The 14220-nt window shown below is 35.2% G+C and overlaps 1 protein-coding gene across 11 annotated transcripts in view; it reads left to right on the top strand.

Moving 5' to 3' along the window:
* Positions 1-14220, top strand: part of SHPRH (SNF2 histone linker PHD RING helicase) — a 64001-nt gene that overhangs the window by 39337 nt on the left and 10444 nt on the right. For 6 of the 11 annotated variants that reach the window (XM_026082808.1, XM_026082807.1, XM_026082811.1 and 3 more), the window contains 7 exons: positions 427-528; positions 1384-1455; positions 3279-3467; positions 9448-9540; positions 10037-10123; positions 10579-10757; positions 13371-13451. In XM_026082808.1, coding sequence (XP_025938593.1) covers positions 427-528; positions 1384-1455; positions 3279-3467; positions 9448-9540; positions 10037-10123; positions 10579-10757; positions 13371-13451 — 803 coding nt within the window. Of the gene's footprint in view, positions 1-426; positions 529-1383; positions 1456-3278; positions 3468-4542; positions 4742-9447; positions 9541-10036; positions 10124-10578; positions 10762-13370; positions 13452-14220 lie in introns of those variants that run through there. The other 5 variants (XM_026082813.1, XR_003256171.1, XR_003256170.1 and 2 more) reach the window with 5 other exon arrangements.

Below are 14220 nucleotides of genomic sequence, written 5' to 3' on the forward strand. Positions count from 1 at the left end.
AAAATATAGGGAAAGTCATTAGTTTTCTTATGCATAGTTTTTGGAATCAGCAATAGAGTCCGGGATCAATTTGGTTTTAAGTAGATAGATGATAAATTGAATGAAATTTGAAAGAAACATTTAACAGCTTAAGATATTTTAGATTCCTTTTGCCTCTGGAAATAGCCAGCAGTGAAAATGAAACAAGTATGACCGAGTTTGTATTTCTCATCTCAATCAGTTCTCTGTTCTGTATTCATACTGGGTTCAGGAAAGGAGTTCATAGTCATTTTTGCTTGGGGAGAAGCTCATTCTAAATTTATAGAATGAGCTGTCCCCAATAAATTATTTGTTTTAATTTTGCCCAAAAATGTATTTAAGCTTTATTCAGAAACTTTAGTATTAATTTCTTATTTTGTGTATATTGATTTAATGCTGTTTTGATAGGTAGAGCAAAATCGAGTGAAACTTTTGAATGACAAGGCAGTTGCCAAATCACAACTTCAGAAGAAATTAGGACAACTTCTGTATCTCACTAATTTGGAGAAGGTGAGGTTTACTGTTTCTTGATCTTTATTAAACTAAAGTGGTACAGTATACTTAGCTAGTGGAAGAAACCTGCCAATATTTTTATTTAAAATACATATTTTCAATAAAATCTTTTTTTATAAAGATTCACTGTGTGTTGAAATTCAGTGTGATGTGTTTTGTGTTATTGCATAGTCACAGTGTTATTACATTATGTGTTTTGTCCATTTGTTAAATTAAACAATTATAAAACTATGGAGTAGTTTTAGATAGTTAAAATCTTCATTAAAAGTGACTGACTGGTCTACATTTGGTAGATGCCTTGTAAAATGATAGGCCTATATATGTTTATGCAAAGAACTTGGCTTCTCAAACAAACACAAATGGGTTTATAGGTTAAAGAAGTGTTTAAAAAAAAAACCAACAACTTTGTATGTTACGTTACTTAATCATAGTGTCCAAGTAAGTATAAAAATGCTTAGATAAAGCATAGTTAAGCACGATTAAGTATATTTAAATGTTTCTACAACAATGTAGAGCTGATAGAGAAGATGAGAAACGTATCTCCATATTTTCACCGTGTTTCTCTTTTGAGGCTTTTATTTTGTGCAGATTTTCAAAGCTGTAGTACAGATGCAGATACTGTCTGAAGGACTGCAGTATGGACAACAATCCATTTACTTATTGACCTTAGATTAAATATTTTGTAATTCCTAAAGATTGATTTATTTCCTCGTGCATGATGTTTTTGAATTTGCACACACACCCCTTTTTGACTTCATGATTAATTTTTCCAAGTAGCTGTTTTAAATATAGAATAACATTTTATTTGTTGAAACAAAAAAGTTTGTTTGTTTGTTTTTTCCTACTTTATAGTCTCAGGATAAAACTACTGGGGGAATTAATCCAGAACCATGCCCAATCTGTGCACGTCAACTGGGAAAACAGGTAAGATGTTGACTAAACATTTTTCACTTTTATGGAGTCTTTACCTAGATCTGAGATCTATATTCCAAGTTTTCAAGACCTGAATTTAACTGAACATTATATTAAAACAAGGAAAGTAAGCCTCTTTCTGTAATGTACCATCCTCTCCCCTGAGATAATATCTTGCTCAGTTAAAAGCCCCTCTAGTTCCATTAGCTGTTAACATCAGTGCTTGAGTGTTTTGACAGAAATGTTCCAAAAATGTATGTATTGCCAATTGTTTTATAACAAGTCCGTAGTTTTGCTTTCATACTTTTGTTGAAGAGAGAAATGGAATAAATACTGCTCTCTTTTTTTTCTTTGCATTTATAATCTAAAAGAATGAAGAAATAGATCAGCTCCTGTAATATACTGTGTTTTACTGTAACTGCTCCTATTGATTGGGGTTTTTTTTCTTCTAAGGTTATAAACTTTAAAGAAATGAATATTAGTTACTCGCGAAAATAGTAAAATAACAGTAGAATAAAGACTGATAGTTGGGAGTCCTTCCCCCACCACTCATGCTCTGAATGGCAGGTGTTGAAGTTCAAGTTGAAGTTTAATCAAAACTGCTAGCCTGAGACTAATATATATATTAAAGTACAAGGCAATATAGATAATATTTTATTGTCTATTAGGTTAAAAACATGAAGGGACTCCTGTGCAATCAAACTAAACTGGCTCTTTTTTAGCTATTTTAAGATATTTTCTCTTCAGTTAGCATTCCAGGCATGCGTACACATGAACTGTTTTCCTGCCACGTTTCTAAAATCTCCCCTACAGTCTTGTTCCAAGGGCGATACAGGTTTTGCCCTGTGCCATTATGTTTCATCTCTGAGGCGGAGAAGCCCCCTAAAAGGAAAATAYTTTTTTTTTTTTTTTTTWAATTTGGCTAAGACTGCCACTTGATGATAGTAGTCATCCTGTTGCAAGGAAGTCTTACCATGCTTTTCATCCTGTTTCTGCAGGATTGGAAGAACCTTACAAAGCCTGAAAGATCTTTGTTCACTTAGCAATTGGTCAATCCCCTCTGTTACCTGGACCCATGAAAACAGTGGTGGTCCCCATGTCTCTTCCCCTGCCCGATCTCACAGTGGTCCGTATAGCAGAGTAGTACAGGATAGAGACCATTTCTAGTTGCAAAAACATGCTTTACAAATTACTTCTCTGTTAAGGAAGATCGCAGCTGACATGTAGATGTTCTCGGACCTCAAAGGAAGGACAGCTTCTGCAACACAATTTTTGCCCTTGCCTGTGTTCTGTAGGGAAAAAAAAATTAAGATTCTCTATACAAAATCATATTTATTCTTAAATTCAAAGATGTTGCATAGGACTTAATATGCAAAAATTAAGGCATTTTCTTTCAGGAATTTTTTTATAAAGCTTGAGCTAGTCAATGTTTAGAGTTTTACAGATGGCCAATACAAATATTTGTATTATTTTGTTTAAAAATATGTTGCAAATACTTGCTGTATATTTAACCTATGCACTAAGAATCTGTGTTCATATATAAATGAAAGATTGTGATGTCTTGCTTCGAGTTTAAAACTGCAAAAATGCAAAAAATGAACAATAAATGCAGGGAACTTTTACAGATCATTAATCCCTCAGACCTGGTAAACTTTGAAATCCAGGCTTCTTAACAGCTGTAGTGGTGAAAAGAGTTCTAAAGTTCTTCACTTTAATCTGAGTTTAATGAAATAATGTTTCTATGAAACTGTAATTTAATGCTGCATAAGTATACTGTTTTTCTTTTGTGTTTATGTGAAAGTGATACTGGATTTTTTTCTTAATTCCCTGCATAGTGGGCAGTGCTGACATGTGGACATTGTTTCTGTAATGAGTGTATAGCTATCATCATAGAACAATACAGTGTTGGCACCCGCCGGAGCTCAATTAAATGCGCCATTTGCAGGCAGACAACATCTCATAAAGAAATATCCTATGTCTTTACTGCAGAAACTGCAAATCAGGAGGATGATATTCCTGTAAAGGTAAGCTGTTCATGTGGGGCTTGTGGCCCAGATTTTCAGCCGTGTGTATTTAATGCAGTTGTGTTTTGTTGCATACCGCATTTTGGCAGATGAATCTACCATATGAGTTTATAAGTAGATTCATTTCTTACAAGGAGGTTCACTTACAACAGATACAGTTCCTTTGCATTTGAGTTGGACATGATATGTGTAGGCCTTTTTTTTTTTTTCTTTTTTATATATATACACTTATTCTTTAAATGTGCATGAAGAAATACCTGGAAGATGAGTTGTGAAATTACGTGTTTGTTAAAGTAGTGCTGACCGCTTATCTTTTTTCCTTTTCCTTTTTCCTTTTTGGTGGGAGGACAGAGGGGAGAGAGTTTTTGTTGAGCTTTACTTAGGACTTTTTGGCATATGACACTTGGTAGAAATAAATTATACGTGTGCTTGTTTGTATGTTGGTGACTGGATTTTTTGGTTGTGGTGGGTTTTTTGTTTTTTTTKGGGGGGGGTGTTTTGTGGGTTTTGTTGTTGTTTTTTTGGGGGGTGGAGGTCTAGTTTTGCTACCTTTGCTAAAATGAGTAAAGTCTGAGAAAACTGCTTATACCATAAAGCTAAGCTTAGTATAATATAAATATTTTAAATTGATAAATCTTCATTTTTAACCACACAAATAAATAAATACTGATTCTAAATAAATACTGATTCTAAACTTAGTTTCATAATAATTGCTTCTCTAGCTTTCCACGCACCTGAGAGGTAGAACAGTTTTGCAGTTTGCAAATCTATGAAATACTGTCTCCTATACAAATTATAATTAGGAAAAAAGCCACTACTTTTTAACAGGAAATTTATTCAGTAATAAATCAAATCACAACGGAGAGAATAGAAAATTGTTTCTCTCCTAAAATATTATTTGCCAAAAACAAGGCGTTTCATTGGAACCTATTGACCATGAATATGTTCTGTGGAGAAAGGTTTCTGTAGTATGGGATTGTGGGAGACATTCCCCTTCCTTTCACCTCCATGAATAACCAGTGAGGTGGTTGTGAGGCCACTTACTTCCAGCTTCTCTCTCATTCTTTTGATCTAGTTGCCGAGTGTAAGCCTGCCGTTCTTTTCCATGTTCTGGACCCTATTCTCTCTGGGAGTTTTTGTGTTTGTTTTTCCCTTGAAAAATCAACAGGAAATTTTTGAAAAACCTATCAGTGCTCCTTGCCTATTTGTATTTTAAACTTTGCTGATCTTTGATTGAAGCCCCACTGACAGGATACCATATAGCTACTGAAAAGGTGAGTGCAGGGTAGAGCATGGCTTTCAATCTTAAACAGTTTTCTGTCTGGGGAATTTTTCTTGAGGTTTTCCATTGACATTGTACAGCTCTACTGAAGACCGTGAGCTGCTTTCCCTACTGTTTTCCCCTGTGACTTTGCTTATTCTTTATAGTCTAGTTCCTAAGGAGATGATGCTTTTTTCATTGTACTGCCTTAGACTGTTCTCCCTTAACTTAGGAAACCATTGGCTATTGTCAAATAGCTTGACAGAGAGTTTGAGTTTCAAAGATAATTAGCTACAAGTCTCATTAAAATAACCATCCAGATAAAGTCACACTGAGCAAAATACTGCAGCCTGACTTTCTCCTAACTAGAAAAGGGACCTTAAAATTTTTGAGTCCATGGGGAAAACTTCATTTGTAACCTATGGTCACTGTAGTTGTGGAGGAAAAAAAAAAGAGGATTCTGGTGTGAAGTGCAAAGGTAGAGACTCATGTTGGTAATATTCTGATTAAGGGGATCCTGCTATCTTAAAGTAAATTTAAAATATGATTATGGTACAGCTAGATATATTCATGGTAATTTTAATCTGGCTGGTATAGTTAAAAAGTAGTAATGAAATGTGCTGACAAAGACTTCAGTGGAATCTGTACAAGACTCCTTGGCCCTTGGGGGCATCCTAGGCTTGCTAGCCTGTCCTGGAGTCAGTGGGGCCCCACTCACACTAGTAATTTCGGCCTCCCTGGACAATGACTGCAAATCCATTTTGTGTGTAGATGCGTCGTAAATCAAATTATTAGATTCTAAGTAGTTGACAGCATTTGGCACAAGGGGGAGTAAATAGGCTGTATTTTTGAAGTGCTGGTTATTAGGACCTCACTTTACAGGAGTTTTTAACATTATTTCCTCAGGATTTAGAGGAGATGTCATCCTATTTCTAAAAAAAAAAAAAAAAAAAAATCAACTGTTTCATAAACTTTAAACAGAGGAGGACCTTGTCATCTACTGTCCTGCATAAAGGGCTGTAGTGTTTCCTTGGATTTCTGCATCAAGTTGTTAACTTCTAGTTAAGCAAAAATATGAATGCAGTATGAATTTGCATATCATCTTGCATTGCGTCCATTCTCATCCACTTTATATTGTAGCTTTATACAATGTGCTATCAAAACAAGCAGAATTGTTAAAAATGAAGTCTTTTACTTCACTCCTTTAACTTTTGTTAACAACTGTCCTTAACTAACTTTATGTTATAGTTTCTGTAGAATACTGAGGTTAACATCAATATCTTGCAGTCTGTGTGGAAAATCGTGTGTTTCTCAGTCCCTCTGGTCTTTTTCTCTGTCCCGTGTGTGTTTTTGATTTTGTGTTGTTTTTTTTCTTCCCGTTGTGTTGAATACCTCTTGCTCTTTATTGTACCAGCACTATCCATGCTAAGTTTATGCTTCAGTCAGATACAAAAGGACTACTGTAAAAGGGAGCATTTTATACTAGGAGAGAGATTAATGGCATCCCTATATATGTTGCTTCTGTAAAAGGTTCCAGTGTCTGGTTAGTATTACAATGGCTCTTGCTAGCATGTCATCGGAGAAAAATTGTTCAATAGATGGTTCTGATTCTAATGTGTGCTGTTCCATAATTAATTTGAGCTAGTTAATCTGTTTATAAATACTAGTCTGGATATTCAACAAAAGGACAAAATCAAGGTTCATGGGTACTAAGTGAGGCAACATTTTTTAAAGACAGATTGAAAACCAAGAATGCATAATAGCAAGGGTCCCTTTATCAATTTCACCTCTCTGTAAACATGGAGAAGAAATGTGGAAGTGTTTTTGTGAGCTGTGAACTAAAGCTTTTGGTCAAGTGTTTGTTGAGAGACAAGTCCAATATAATGTAAGTGAAGGCATGGAGATTTACTTTTTTTCAGTTGCATTGTTCACAGCAGGGTTAAGTGCAGCTCTGTTCATTTAGTTCTGTTGTTGAAAAAATAAAGCAGAAGGACTGTAACCACTTGGATCATTGTACTGTTTTCTCTCCACCATAGTTCCTCTGGCTGATCTTGTACAAAATCACATTTGTAGCACCTCACTCATGAGAAGTCTGAAGGGTGGAAAGATCAACAACAGTGGCTAGTGCTGCTGTCTCTTACAGGGAAAAAAGAACCAAAGAATTGAAGGAAACAAAAACCAACAGCAGAAGTTGACTAATTTTTTTTTTTTCTGTCCTTTTAAATCCTCAGACAAATACCTCAGTAGTAAGATCTTGGAAACTTCATTTACACACTTTTAAATAATGGTCAGTTAAAATTTAGGTCTTACCGTGGCTGTGAAGAGTGTATAAGACCTTAGTCATACAGCGATTTACACCTGTGAATGATTAATTAAGAACTGTTTAGAGGTGGACTCCAGTTTTGGGTGCTGAGACAAGTAATGTTAACAAACAAAAGCAGGAGGAAGGATTATTGATGCTTAAAGCAGAAAAGTCTTAAGGTTGATCAGGTTAGTCGTACACAGCTTGAACTTACGGTGGAATTAAACTTCATTTTGAATTGATGGATGTGCTTTCTTTAAGCAGTTTTCTTACTAAAAGGATTAAATTTGGTCAACTTATTTTTTCGTTTCTCAATAGGTTTGATACTGCATGTAAAACAATAGCTTTGCAAATAGTAAAAGGCTTTGTATGTAAATGATTTCTGCAGAGTAAAATGGTGCAGAGCAGCTTAGATTGTACCTAATCTGCATAAATACTGTACAGTAGGGATAAATGGTTAACCTGCCTGTTTATTTAAATAATTTGGTACAGTATACCTAACTGACACTGTTCGCTGAGTTAATTTGGACTGTATAATTGTGTAAGAGGCTTCATGTGAACACAGTTCATGAATGATCCTGGGTGGTTATCACTTCTGTTGGGCAGATGACAAGGAGAATTTGACTTTTTTTTTTTTTTTTTAAATGATCATGCTTTGAAAAATGTTACCTGGGGAAGAGAGATTGCCCTGTCTCTTTCCATTTCTTGTCCTCTTTTTGTGAAATGTTTCCAAGAAAAAGCCAGTCGGAGCAGATGAGCTGGAATTGTCATGTTTGATTCCAAAGTGAGTGGTATCAGAAAAACACATAAATGACCCTGAAAGTTGACCCAGGAATGCATAGGAAATGCCGAAAACTAGTCTCAGATCTCCTAACTGAAGATGGTTATGATTGTCAGGCAGCTGCCATAAAATTGCAAATGTGTCGTTCATCCTTGCAGATCATAACACCTACTGACTTAAGCATTTTTAATAGCCTATCTGACTTTTGGAAACAGGGTGTTAATGTCTACCAGGTGCAACAGAGATGTCATGAAAAAGCTGTTTTACTTCTATGTCTATGACACAGAGTCGGAATCATTGTAGAAGACCCTAGGGAAAAAAATGGTACTGCTTATTGCAGCCTTTGATAAATCGGGCTACAGAAGGTCTCTTACATGTACCTGCTGGGGCATTCATTCTGCTACATAGCATCTGAATGATCGAGCTGCCCCGCCTTGGTTCCCAGCTTGGGTTTAGACTGGTGTTGTCCTTCCCTGCCAATTCTGCAAGGGCCATAACTTCGGTAAATTTGATCTGTCATTGTAGCAAGCCAACACAGTTAATTCAACATTCAGAGGACAGGTGCAGACAGAAATAAAGCAATACTTGCCCAGCGGAAAGTACTGCAGCATGAAATTACTAGACATGTAAGAACAAGTAAGCAATTAAATAATGGCTTTGCAAAAAAACACATTAGGTAAAATTATTGTAACACAAAGTACATACTGAAGGGATTAGAGGCAGATATTCAAGAACTGTTTCTCAGAACCATCTTCCTGAATTAAGGGGAAAGGGAGGAGTACAGAAATCAAAGTGAACAAGCAGAAGACTGTAGTGTTTTATCTTTTCTCTTGGGTATATTGTAATTTCTGTATGTGAGAGAATTCATTAAGCATTTCAGTGAAATACTTTCAGATGAGTGGAAGATGGACAGAATATGCAGACATATTTTCATTGCAGCACATAATCCTGCAAGGATTAAATTAATTATATTTACCAATACCTAATTATTTTAAGATAATTAACAACTTGATAGTATTGAGCCTAAGTTTCGTGTTGCCAAAATGGGAAAATGAAAACAACAGTAAAAGGTTTCATGTAGGTTTTTTATTTACTTTCCTGAGGTGTGAAGGGAGGGTAAGTTAAATATGCATTTGGAAGATTCTTTAAAGATTGTGCTGCTGAGCAGGTTAAATCTGTGCAGACCTAACTGCCATGTTTGGTGCCACCGCACTGCTTCTGGTATCCAGATTGCTCCTTTCAGAACTAGACAGGTGTATGTGTGTGGTGCTTCATCTTCCATGTGCTGTGCGGATTGTAATACACCACAGACCCTATAGCAGTGCATTATCAGGGAGGTAAAAAAAAGCAGTTCAATGCTAGTCAACCCATCCTTCCTTCAGTTTGCCAGTTATTAAATGTCTGTACTTGGGAAGCTGCCATCTAAATAGGGCAAGATTTTTCAAATCTCTAAGTATAATTTTGTCTTCTCTTTTAAGAAGCATGCCAATATATGTAATGTATTTGCTGATCTCTTTTAAGATATGTAAGGTATGTAAAAAGTCCTAATATAATGCTATAAAATTAAAAGTGAATTTGAAAGGGATTGTTGTATAATAATCTACTCTACTGATGTTGGGTTTTTTACTTTTTGAAGGGAAGTCACTCCACCAAAGTGGAAGCTGTGGTCCGAACACTGAAGAGAATTCAATTTAAAGACCCTGGGGCTAAATCCTTAGTTTTCTCAACGGTATCAATCACCATTTTCTGTCTAAATCTTTTTTGGTGTTCTGTGAGTTTAAGACTATCATAATATTTTCAGAAATTCTGCTTAGCTGCCAAAATGTTGAGTAGCTCTGTGCAGTCACTTGATTGTTTTGAGATTCATTGGGCAAATCATGTAATTGGAACATGATCAATAATTGAAATTAATAAATGAAAAAGCTTGTTTATTTAAAGGGCAAACACATTTATGTAGGAGCATTAGAAGTTCTAGGCATTTTTAAATTTGATGTCTCGATGTTTTTGATACATTGTAAGACTTTTTTGTGGCTACTACTAGATTTTTTATTAAGGCTGATCTTTAGATTTGTGAAAGGTACAGTAGCTGGAACACAATTTTTTAATTTTTTTTAAAGCTTTAAGTGCTAATATTATAAAAGGCCTTTTTATCTACTCTTCTTTGAGACATTCATATATTTTGTCATTGCTGTTTATAATAGAGTTTTATTGTGTTTGTTTTACAGTGGCAAGATGTGTTGGACATAATTTCAAAAGCTTTGTATGACAACAACATGGTTTTTTCTCAGATCAATGGAATTAGTAGATTTCAGGTACATAAAGGATATTTTTCTTTAAATTATTTTAGATGGGGAAAGTTACAGTTAATAGGAGTTAATTTCATCCTTACCTTTATTGCTTCATTTGAGAAACTAAGAGCAGCAAATTTGTTTGGCATAATCTTTGATCTCTAAGCTCATTAATTCTAAAAATCTTAATTACATAAAGCCACTATTAAAAAACCTCTGGAGATAAACAGTACATTCAGTTTTGAGAAAGAAATGTTGACATGGATGGTAAGGATGACCATACTGACCGATGTTGCAAGAAATCCTTGCCTTACTGATGTCTGTCCAGTATCTGTTTTGTGATGACTGGTCTTGTTTCAGTCAGCCTGCAAGACTGTCAGTCTGGTGCTTCACTAACTGCTCTAATTTCTTTAAAATATAGAGATGTCCACTCTTTATTGAGGAACTTTTGTCATGCTATTGTGATGTTTGCCTTTTAGGAAAATCTCTCTGCATTTAAATATGATCCCAAGATCAATATTTTGCTGCTGCCCCTTCACACTGGTTCCAATGGATTAAACATAATTGAAGCGACTCATGTTCTGCTTGTGGAACCCATTCTGAATCCTGCACATGAGCTTCAGGCTATTGGCAGAGTACATCGTATTGGCCAAACAAAGTAAGGGTTAAAATGGCTGTAAGTTTTTCAGATATCTGAACATACCTGTTGTTTGATATGTTATCTGAAAATCTGAATAAATCATCAGTCTAGTTCACTGAACTTCTCAATTTTTGAGATGAAGGTATTCATAGGAATACTATTTTTAAAGATGATCACATGAGGAACAAAGATAAAAGCATTAAAAAAAGTTTGTTGAAAGGACACCTTAGTGTGTACTTTAGGAAGCAATTTTGTACAATTTGGGAACTAAAAGTGGAATTTAGGAAAAATGTAGGCTCTTGAGTCCAAAACCCTGAAAAGTGTGGTTCAGCTGCTACCCTACTTTGCATGTGCCATTGCCTTAGTTTTTAACTTTAAAGTTTTGCTTGTAAGCATGTCCAGAAATGTCTTAGTTTTGACAGGTCTGAGCAACTCATCATTTGTCATGTGTAGCTGAGTTCAGACATTGCGCTTCCCAGTTCCCCTGAGAGGCTTGTTCTAGCTGGTCATTCTCAGCTCCTGATTAGGAGCTGCTTTAGCTTTTTCTGTTAAAAACAGTAGTTGTTATGGTGGGAATCATTTTACGTGATTTAAAATGCAGCATTCACCAGAATATCTGAGACCAATATTCTGTTTTTTCCTTTGCTTTGAGTTTCAAATATATGTTTCTTACAATTTAAGAGACTGCTGTAATCACTGTCTTAGAATAGGGTCCTGCCACGCTTTTCTCAGTTAACAGAGAGGCTGAACAAGTTCAGAAGAGAAATCTGTAACTGCATAGAAACTACATCTGGTTCCTTGAGCTGCAAAGGGTTAGAGGGTAGAAGAGTACTAGGGAGAAATGTCTGTACACTGTCTGTCTGTCTGTCTGTCTGTCTCTCTCTCTCTCTCTCTCTCCCTCTCCCTTTTTATTTATTTATTTATTTTACACACTAGTCTTTCACAGGCTTTTGGCTGCTGTTGAAGACAGGCTACTACTTTTAGATGGACCTTTGGTCTAACTCAGTTTGGCTGTTTTTATGTTTCACTGCATTTTATGAGAGTATTTTTCCCCATTTATTATGGTTAGAGAAAAAAATGACTTAAAAAAAAAGTATGTGTTATATACATGTATACATAAATATATATGCATAATTATATATATACACACATATGCACATATATATATAAATTTAGTTCCTCCAGTTTGCATGGTTGTTTGACATGAAGTTTTCTAGAGGAACATTTAAAAAATAATTTTGCAGTTAATGGGAGTTAAGTGGGTAGTACTGACCACTTAACAAAGGTTTAGAAAGTTCATCCTCAATGCATTTAATGTAAATTTTTCTCTTTAGTTTTCATGTCACTTGAAAAATAATAGTAATGAACACCTGTATCCAAAGTAGAAACATAGCTAGAATCAATTCTGAAATAATAATATTCTGGGTAATAATAATGGATTTTGTGTTTTGGGAATGAAGGCAAAGGGAGAGGGCATGAAGGAGCCTGTATGTGAAAGAATGTTTTGAACAGGTGAATATTTGGGTGTGTTGGTAAAGATTTTCAATTAACCGTGAGAGCACAGAAAAGACTATTTGCAACAGCTTGCATTATAATTTCACATGATGCTAGCGCTAAAGGTCTGGCAAAAGAATAACACCCTGCAATAAAGCCAGCAAGAACGTGTGTTGTACTTACGATTTAAAAATAAGGCTATAGCAAACCTTGTTTGAAAAGGGGCTATGTTCAAATAAAGTGAGCATATGGAAAAATTCTGCTTAGTTTCACTGTTGTGAATATTATCCATTCAGTTGTTCTGCTCATTTAGCTTTCTTCCTTTGTGTAGACCTTTGCCCATGAATCGCATATTATTCCCTCAGAATTCCACTGTGTAATGCTACTGCTGTTACCCACCAAATGTCAATTCAAGATTTGAAAGGCAGCCAAGCTCTTCAAGGTTCATATCTTGAAAAATGTGTGTATTGGGGAGCCTTGAATGATTCTTCCAATGTTATCCTTGGAACTGACTCTCTTCTGTTTCACTTTCTTATGCCTAACATTTTGTCTTTTCACTCTAGCTTTCTTTTTTAATCTTGGTTTTGCAAATGGATTTTTCTTTTTTTTTTTGTTTTAAAAAAAAAAACTGACTTCTTAAATTTTTATAGCATTTTGCCATCTTCAAGAACAATATTATTAAAACTCTGGGAATGAGCTTCTGTTATCCATTATGCTGAGCTCTGTCTCTTGGATCAGCTTGTGACGATGCAGTATAAAACATTGTATATAACCAGTGGACCAAAGACATTACTGTAAACCACATGCTGGCCACTTGAGGACTTTTTGTTTATAGTAAGGATACAGAAGGCAGAACTTTGCTTAGCATCTGCTTCAGAATTTTACTTAGTATGGCTTTTATTCATTTAGCATGTGATACAGCAAAGTGGAAACGTGTGCTCTGGGACATACTAAACACCCTTAAATGTCAGTGCAAGTTGCTAATCATCTTGTAAGATATTTCCTCTTAAAGTCCAGAGGTGTTTTTCAGCAATCTGAAAATAACTAGTACAAGACCAAAAGTTTGGTCTTGGACTTTTGACGGTGACAGCATTTCTTCTGCTCACTTTTGGTTTTCTTTTTTTTAAACACACTCAGGTCTACCATTGTTCATAGGTTCCTGATAAAAGCAACAATAGAAGAGAGAATGCAGACTATGCTGAAAACTGTAGATAGAAGGTACGCGTTGAATTTTTTTAAAACGTTAGTATTGCAATGAAAATGAAAAGGTGGGCTTCAACTATACTTTTTTACAATTAAGTGCAAGTATCTTAAATATAAATTTTTGCTGTGCTTCAAATTGTTTTGACTGAAACAAAAGCTTTAGGGCTTGAAAAATGAATTTTTTAACCTGGCTCTAGTATGTTGAAGCTTAAGTATTTTAATTTTCAGGGGGACTTATTGTTTATGTTGTGTATATTTTATTTCAGGAAAGCCCAAATAATTAATAAACTATGTTTTGGAGGCGAAAATAGGGGGCCTGATTAAACCTTGCAGTTTACCCATTTCCATTAGCATAAAAGCACTGAAATTAATGGAGCGATACTAAGCCTGCCACTTGAGAGCGAGGGTTGTAAGCTCTACTATAGGACTTTATTCTTTCTTTAATTATTTTTAAATTCTACAAACACGGACTGTAACTTATGTGTCACACTGGTTGTTTTTGCAGTCACTACAAAAGTTGTCCAGATGCCAGCTTGTAAGTCAGTCTAGTGTGAGGAAACAGAAAGCAGTTTTCACTGTGTTATCCTTTCCAAAAACTATAAGCAATAGAAAGACTGGGACTAGAACAAAAGTGGTATTTACATTCTTTGTGCAAAAACTGCAAGAGTTCTGTTCCTCTAACTACCCTGTATCCACACAGCACGTCTGGGAAGAGGCATTAGTTAAGGAAAATGAGTTATTTTTCCATTTTTTTTGGCTGTTAATAAATAGACTAAAACACTTA

This window comes from Apteryx rowi, unplaced genomic scaffold (assembly GCF_003343035.1).
Source record: "Apteryx rowi isolate R43461 unplaced genomic scaffold, aptRow1 scaffold_594, whole genome shotgun sequence".
In the NCBI taxonomy this organism is placed as follows: domain Eukaryota; kingdom Metazoa; phylum Chordata; class Aves; order Apterygiformes; family Apterygidae; genus Apteryx; species Apteryx rowi.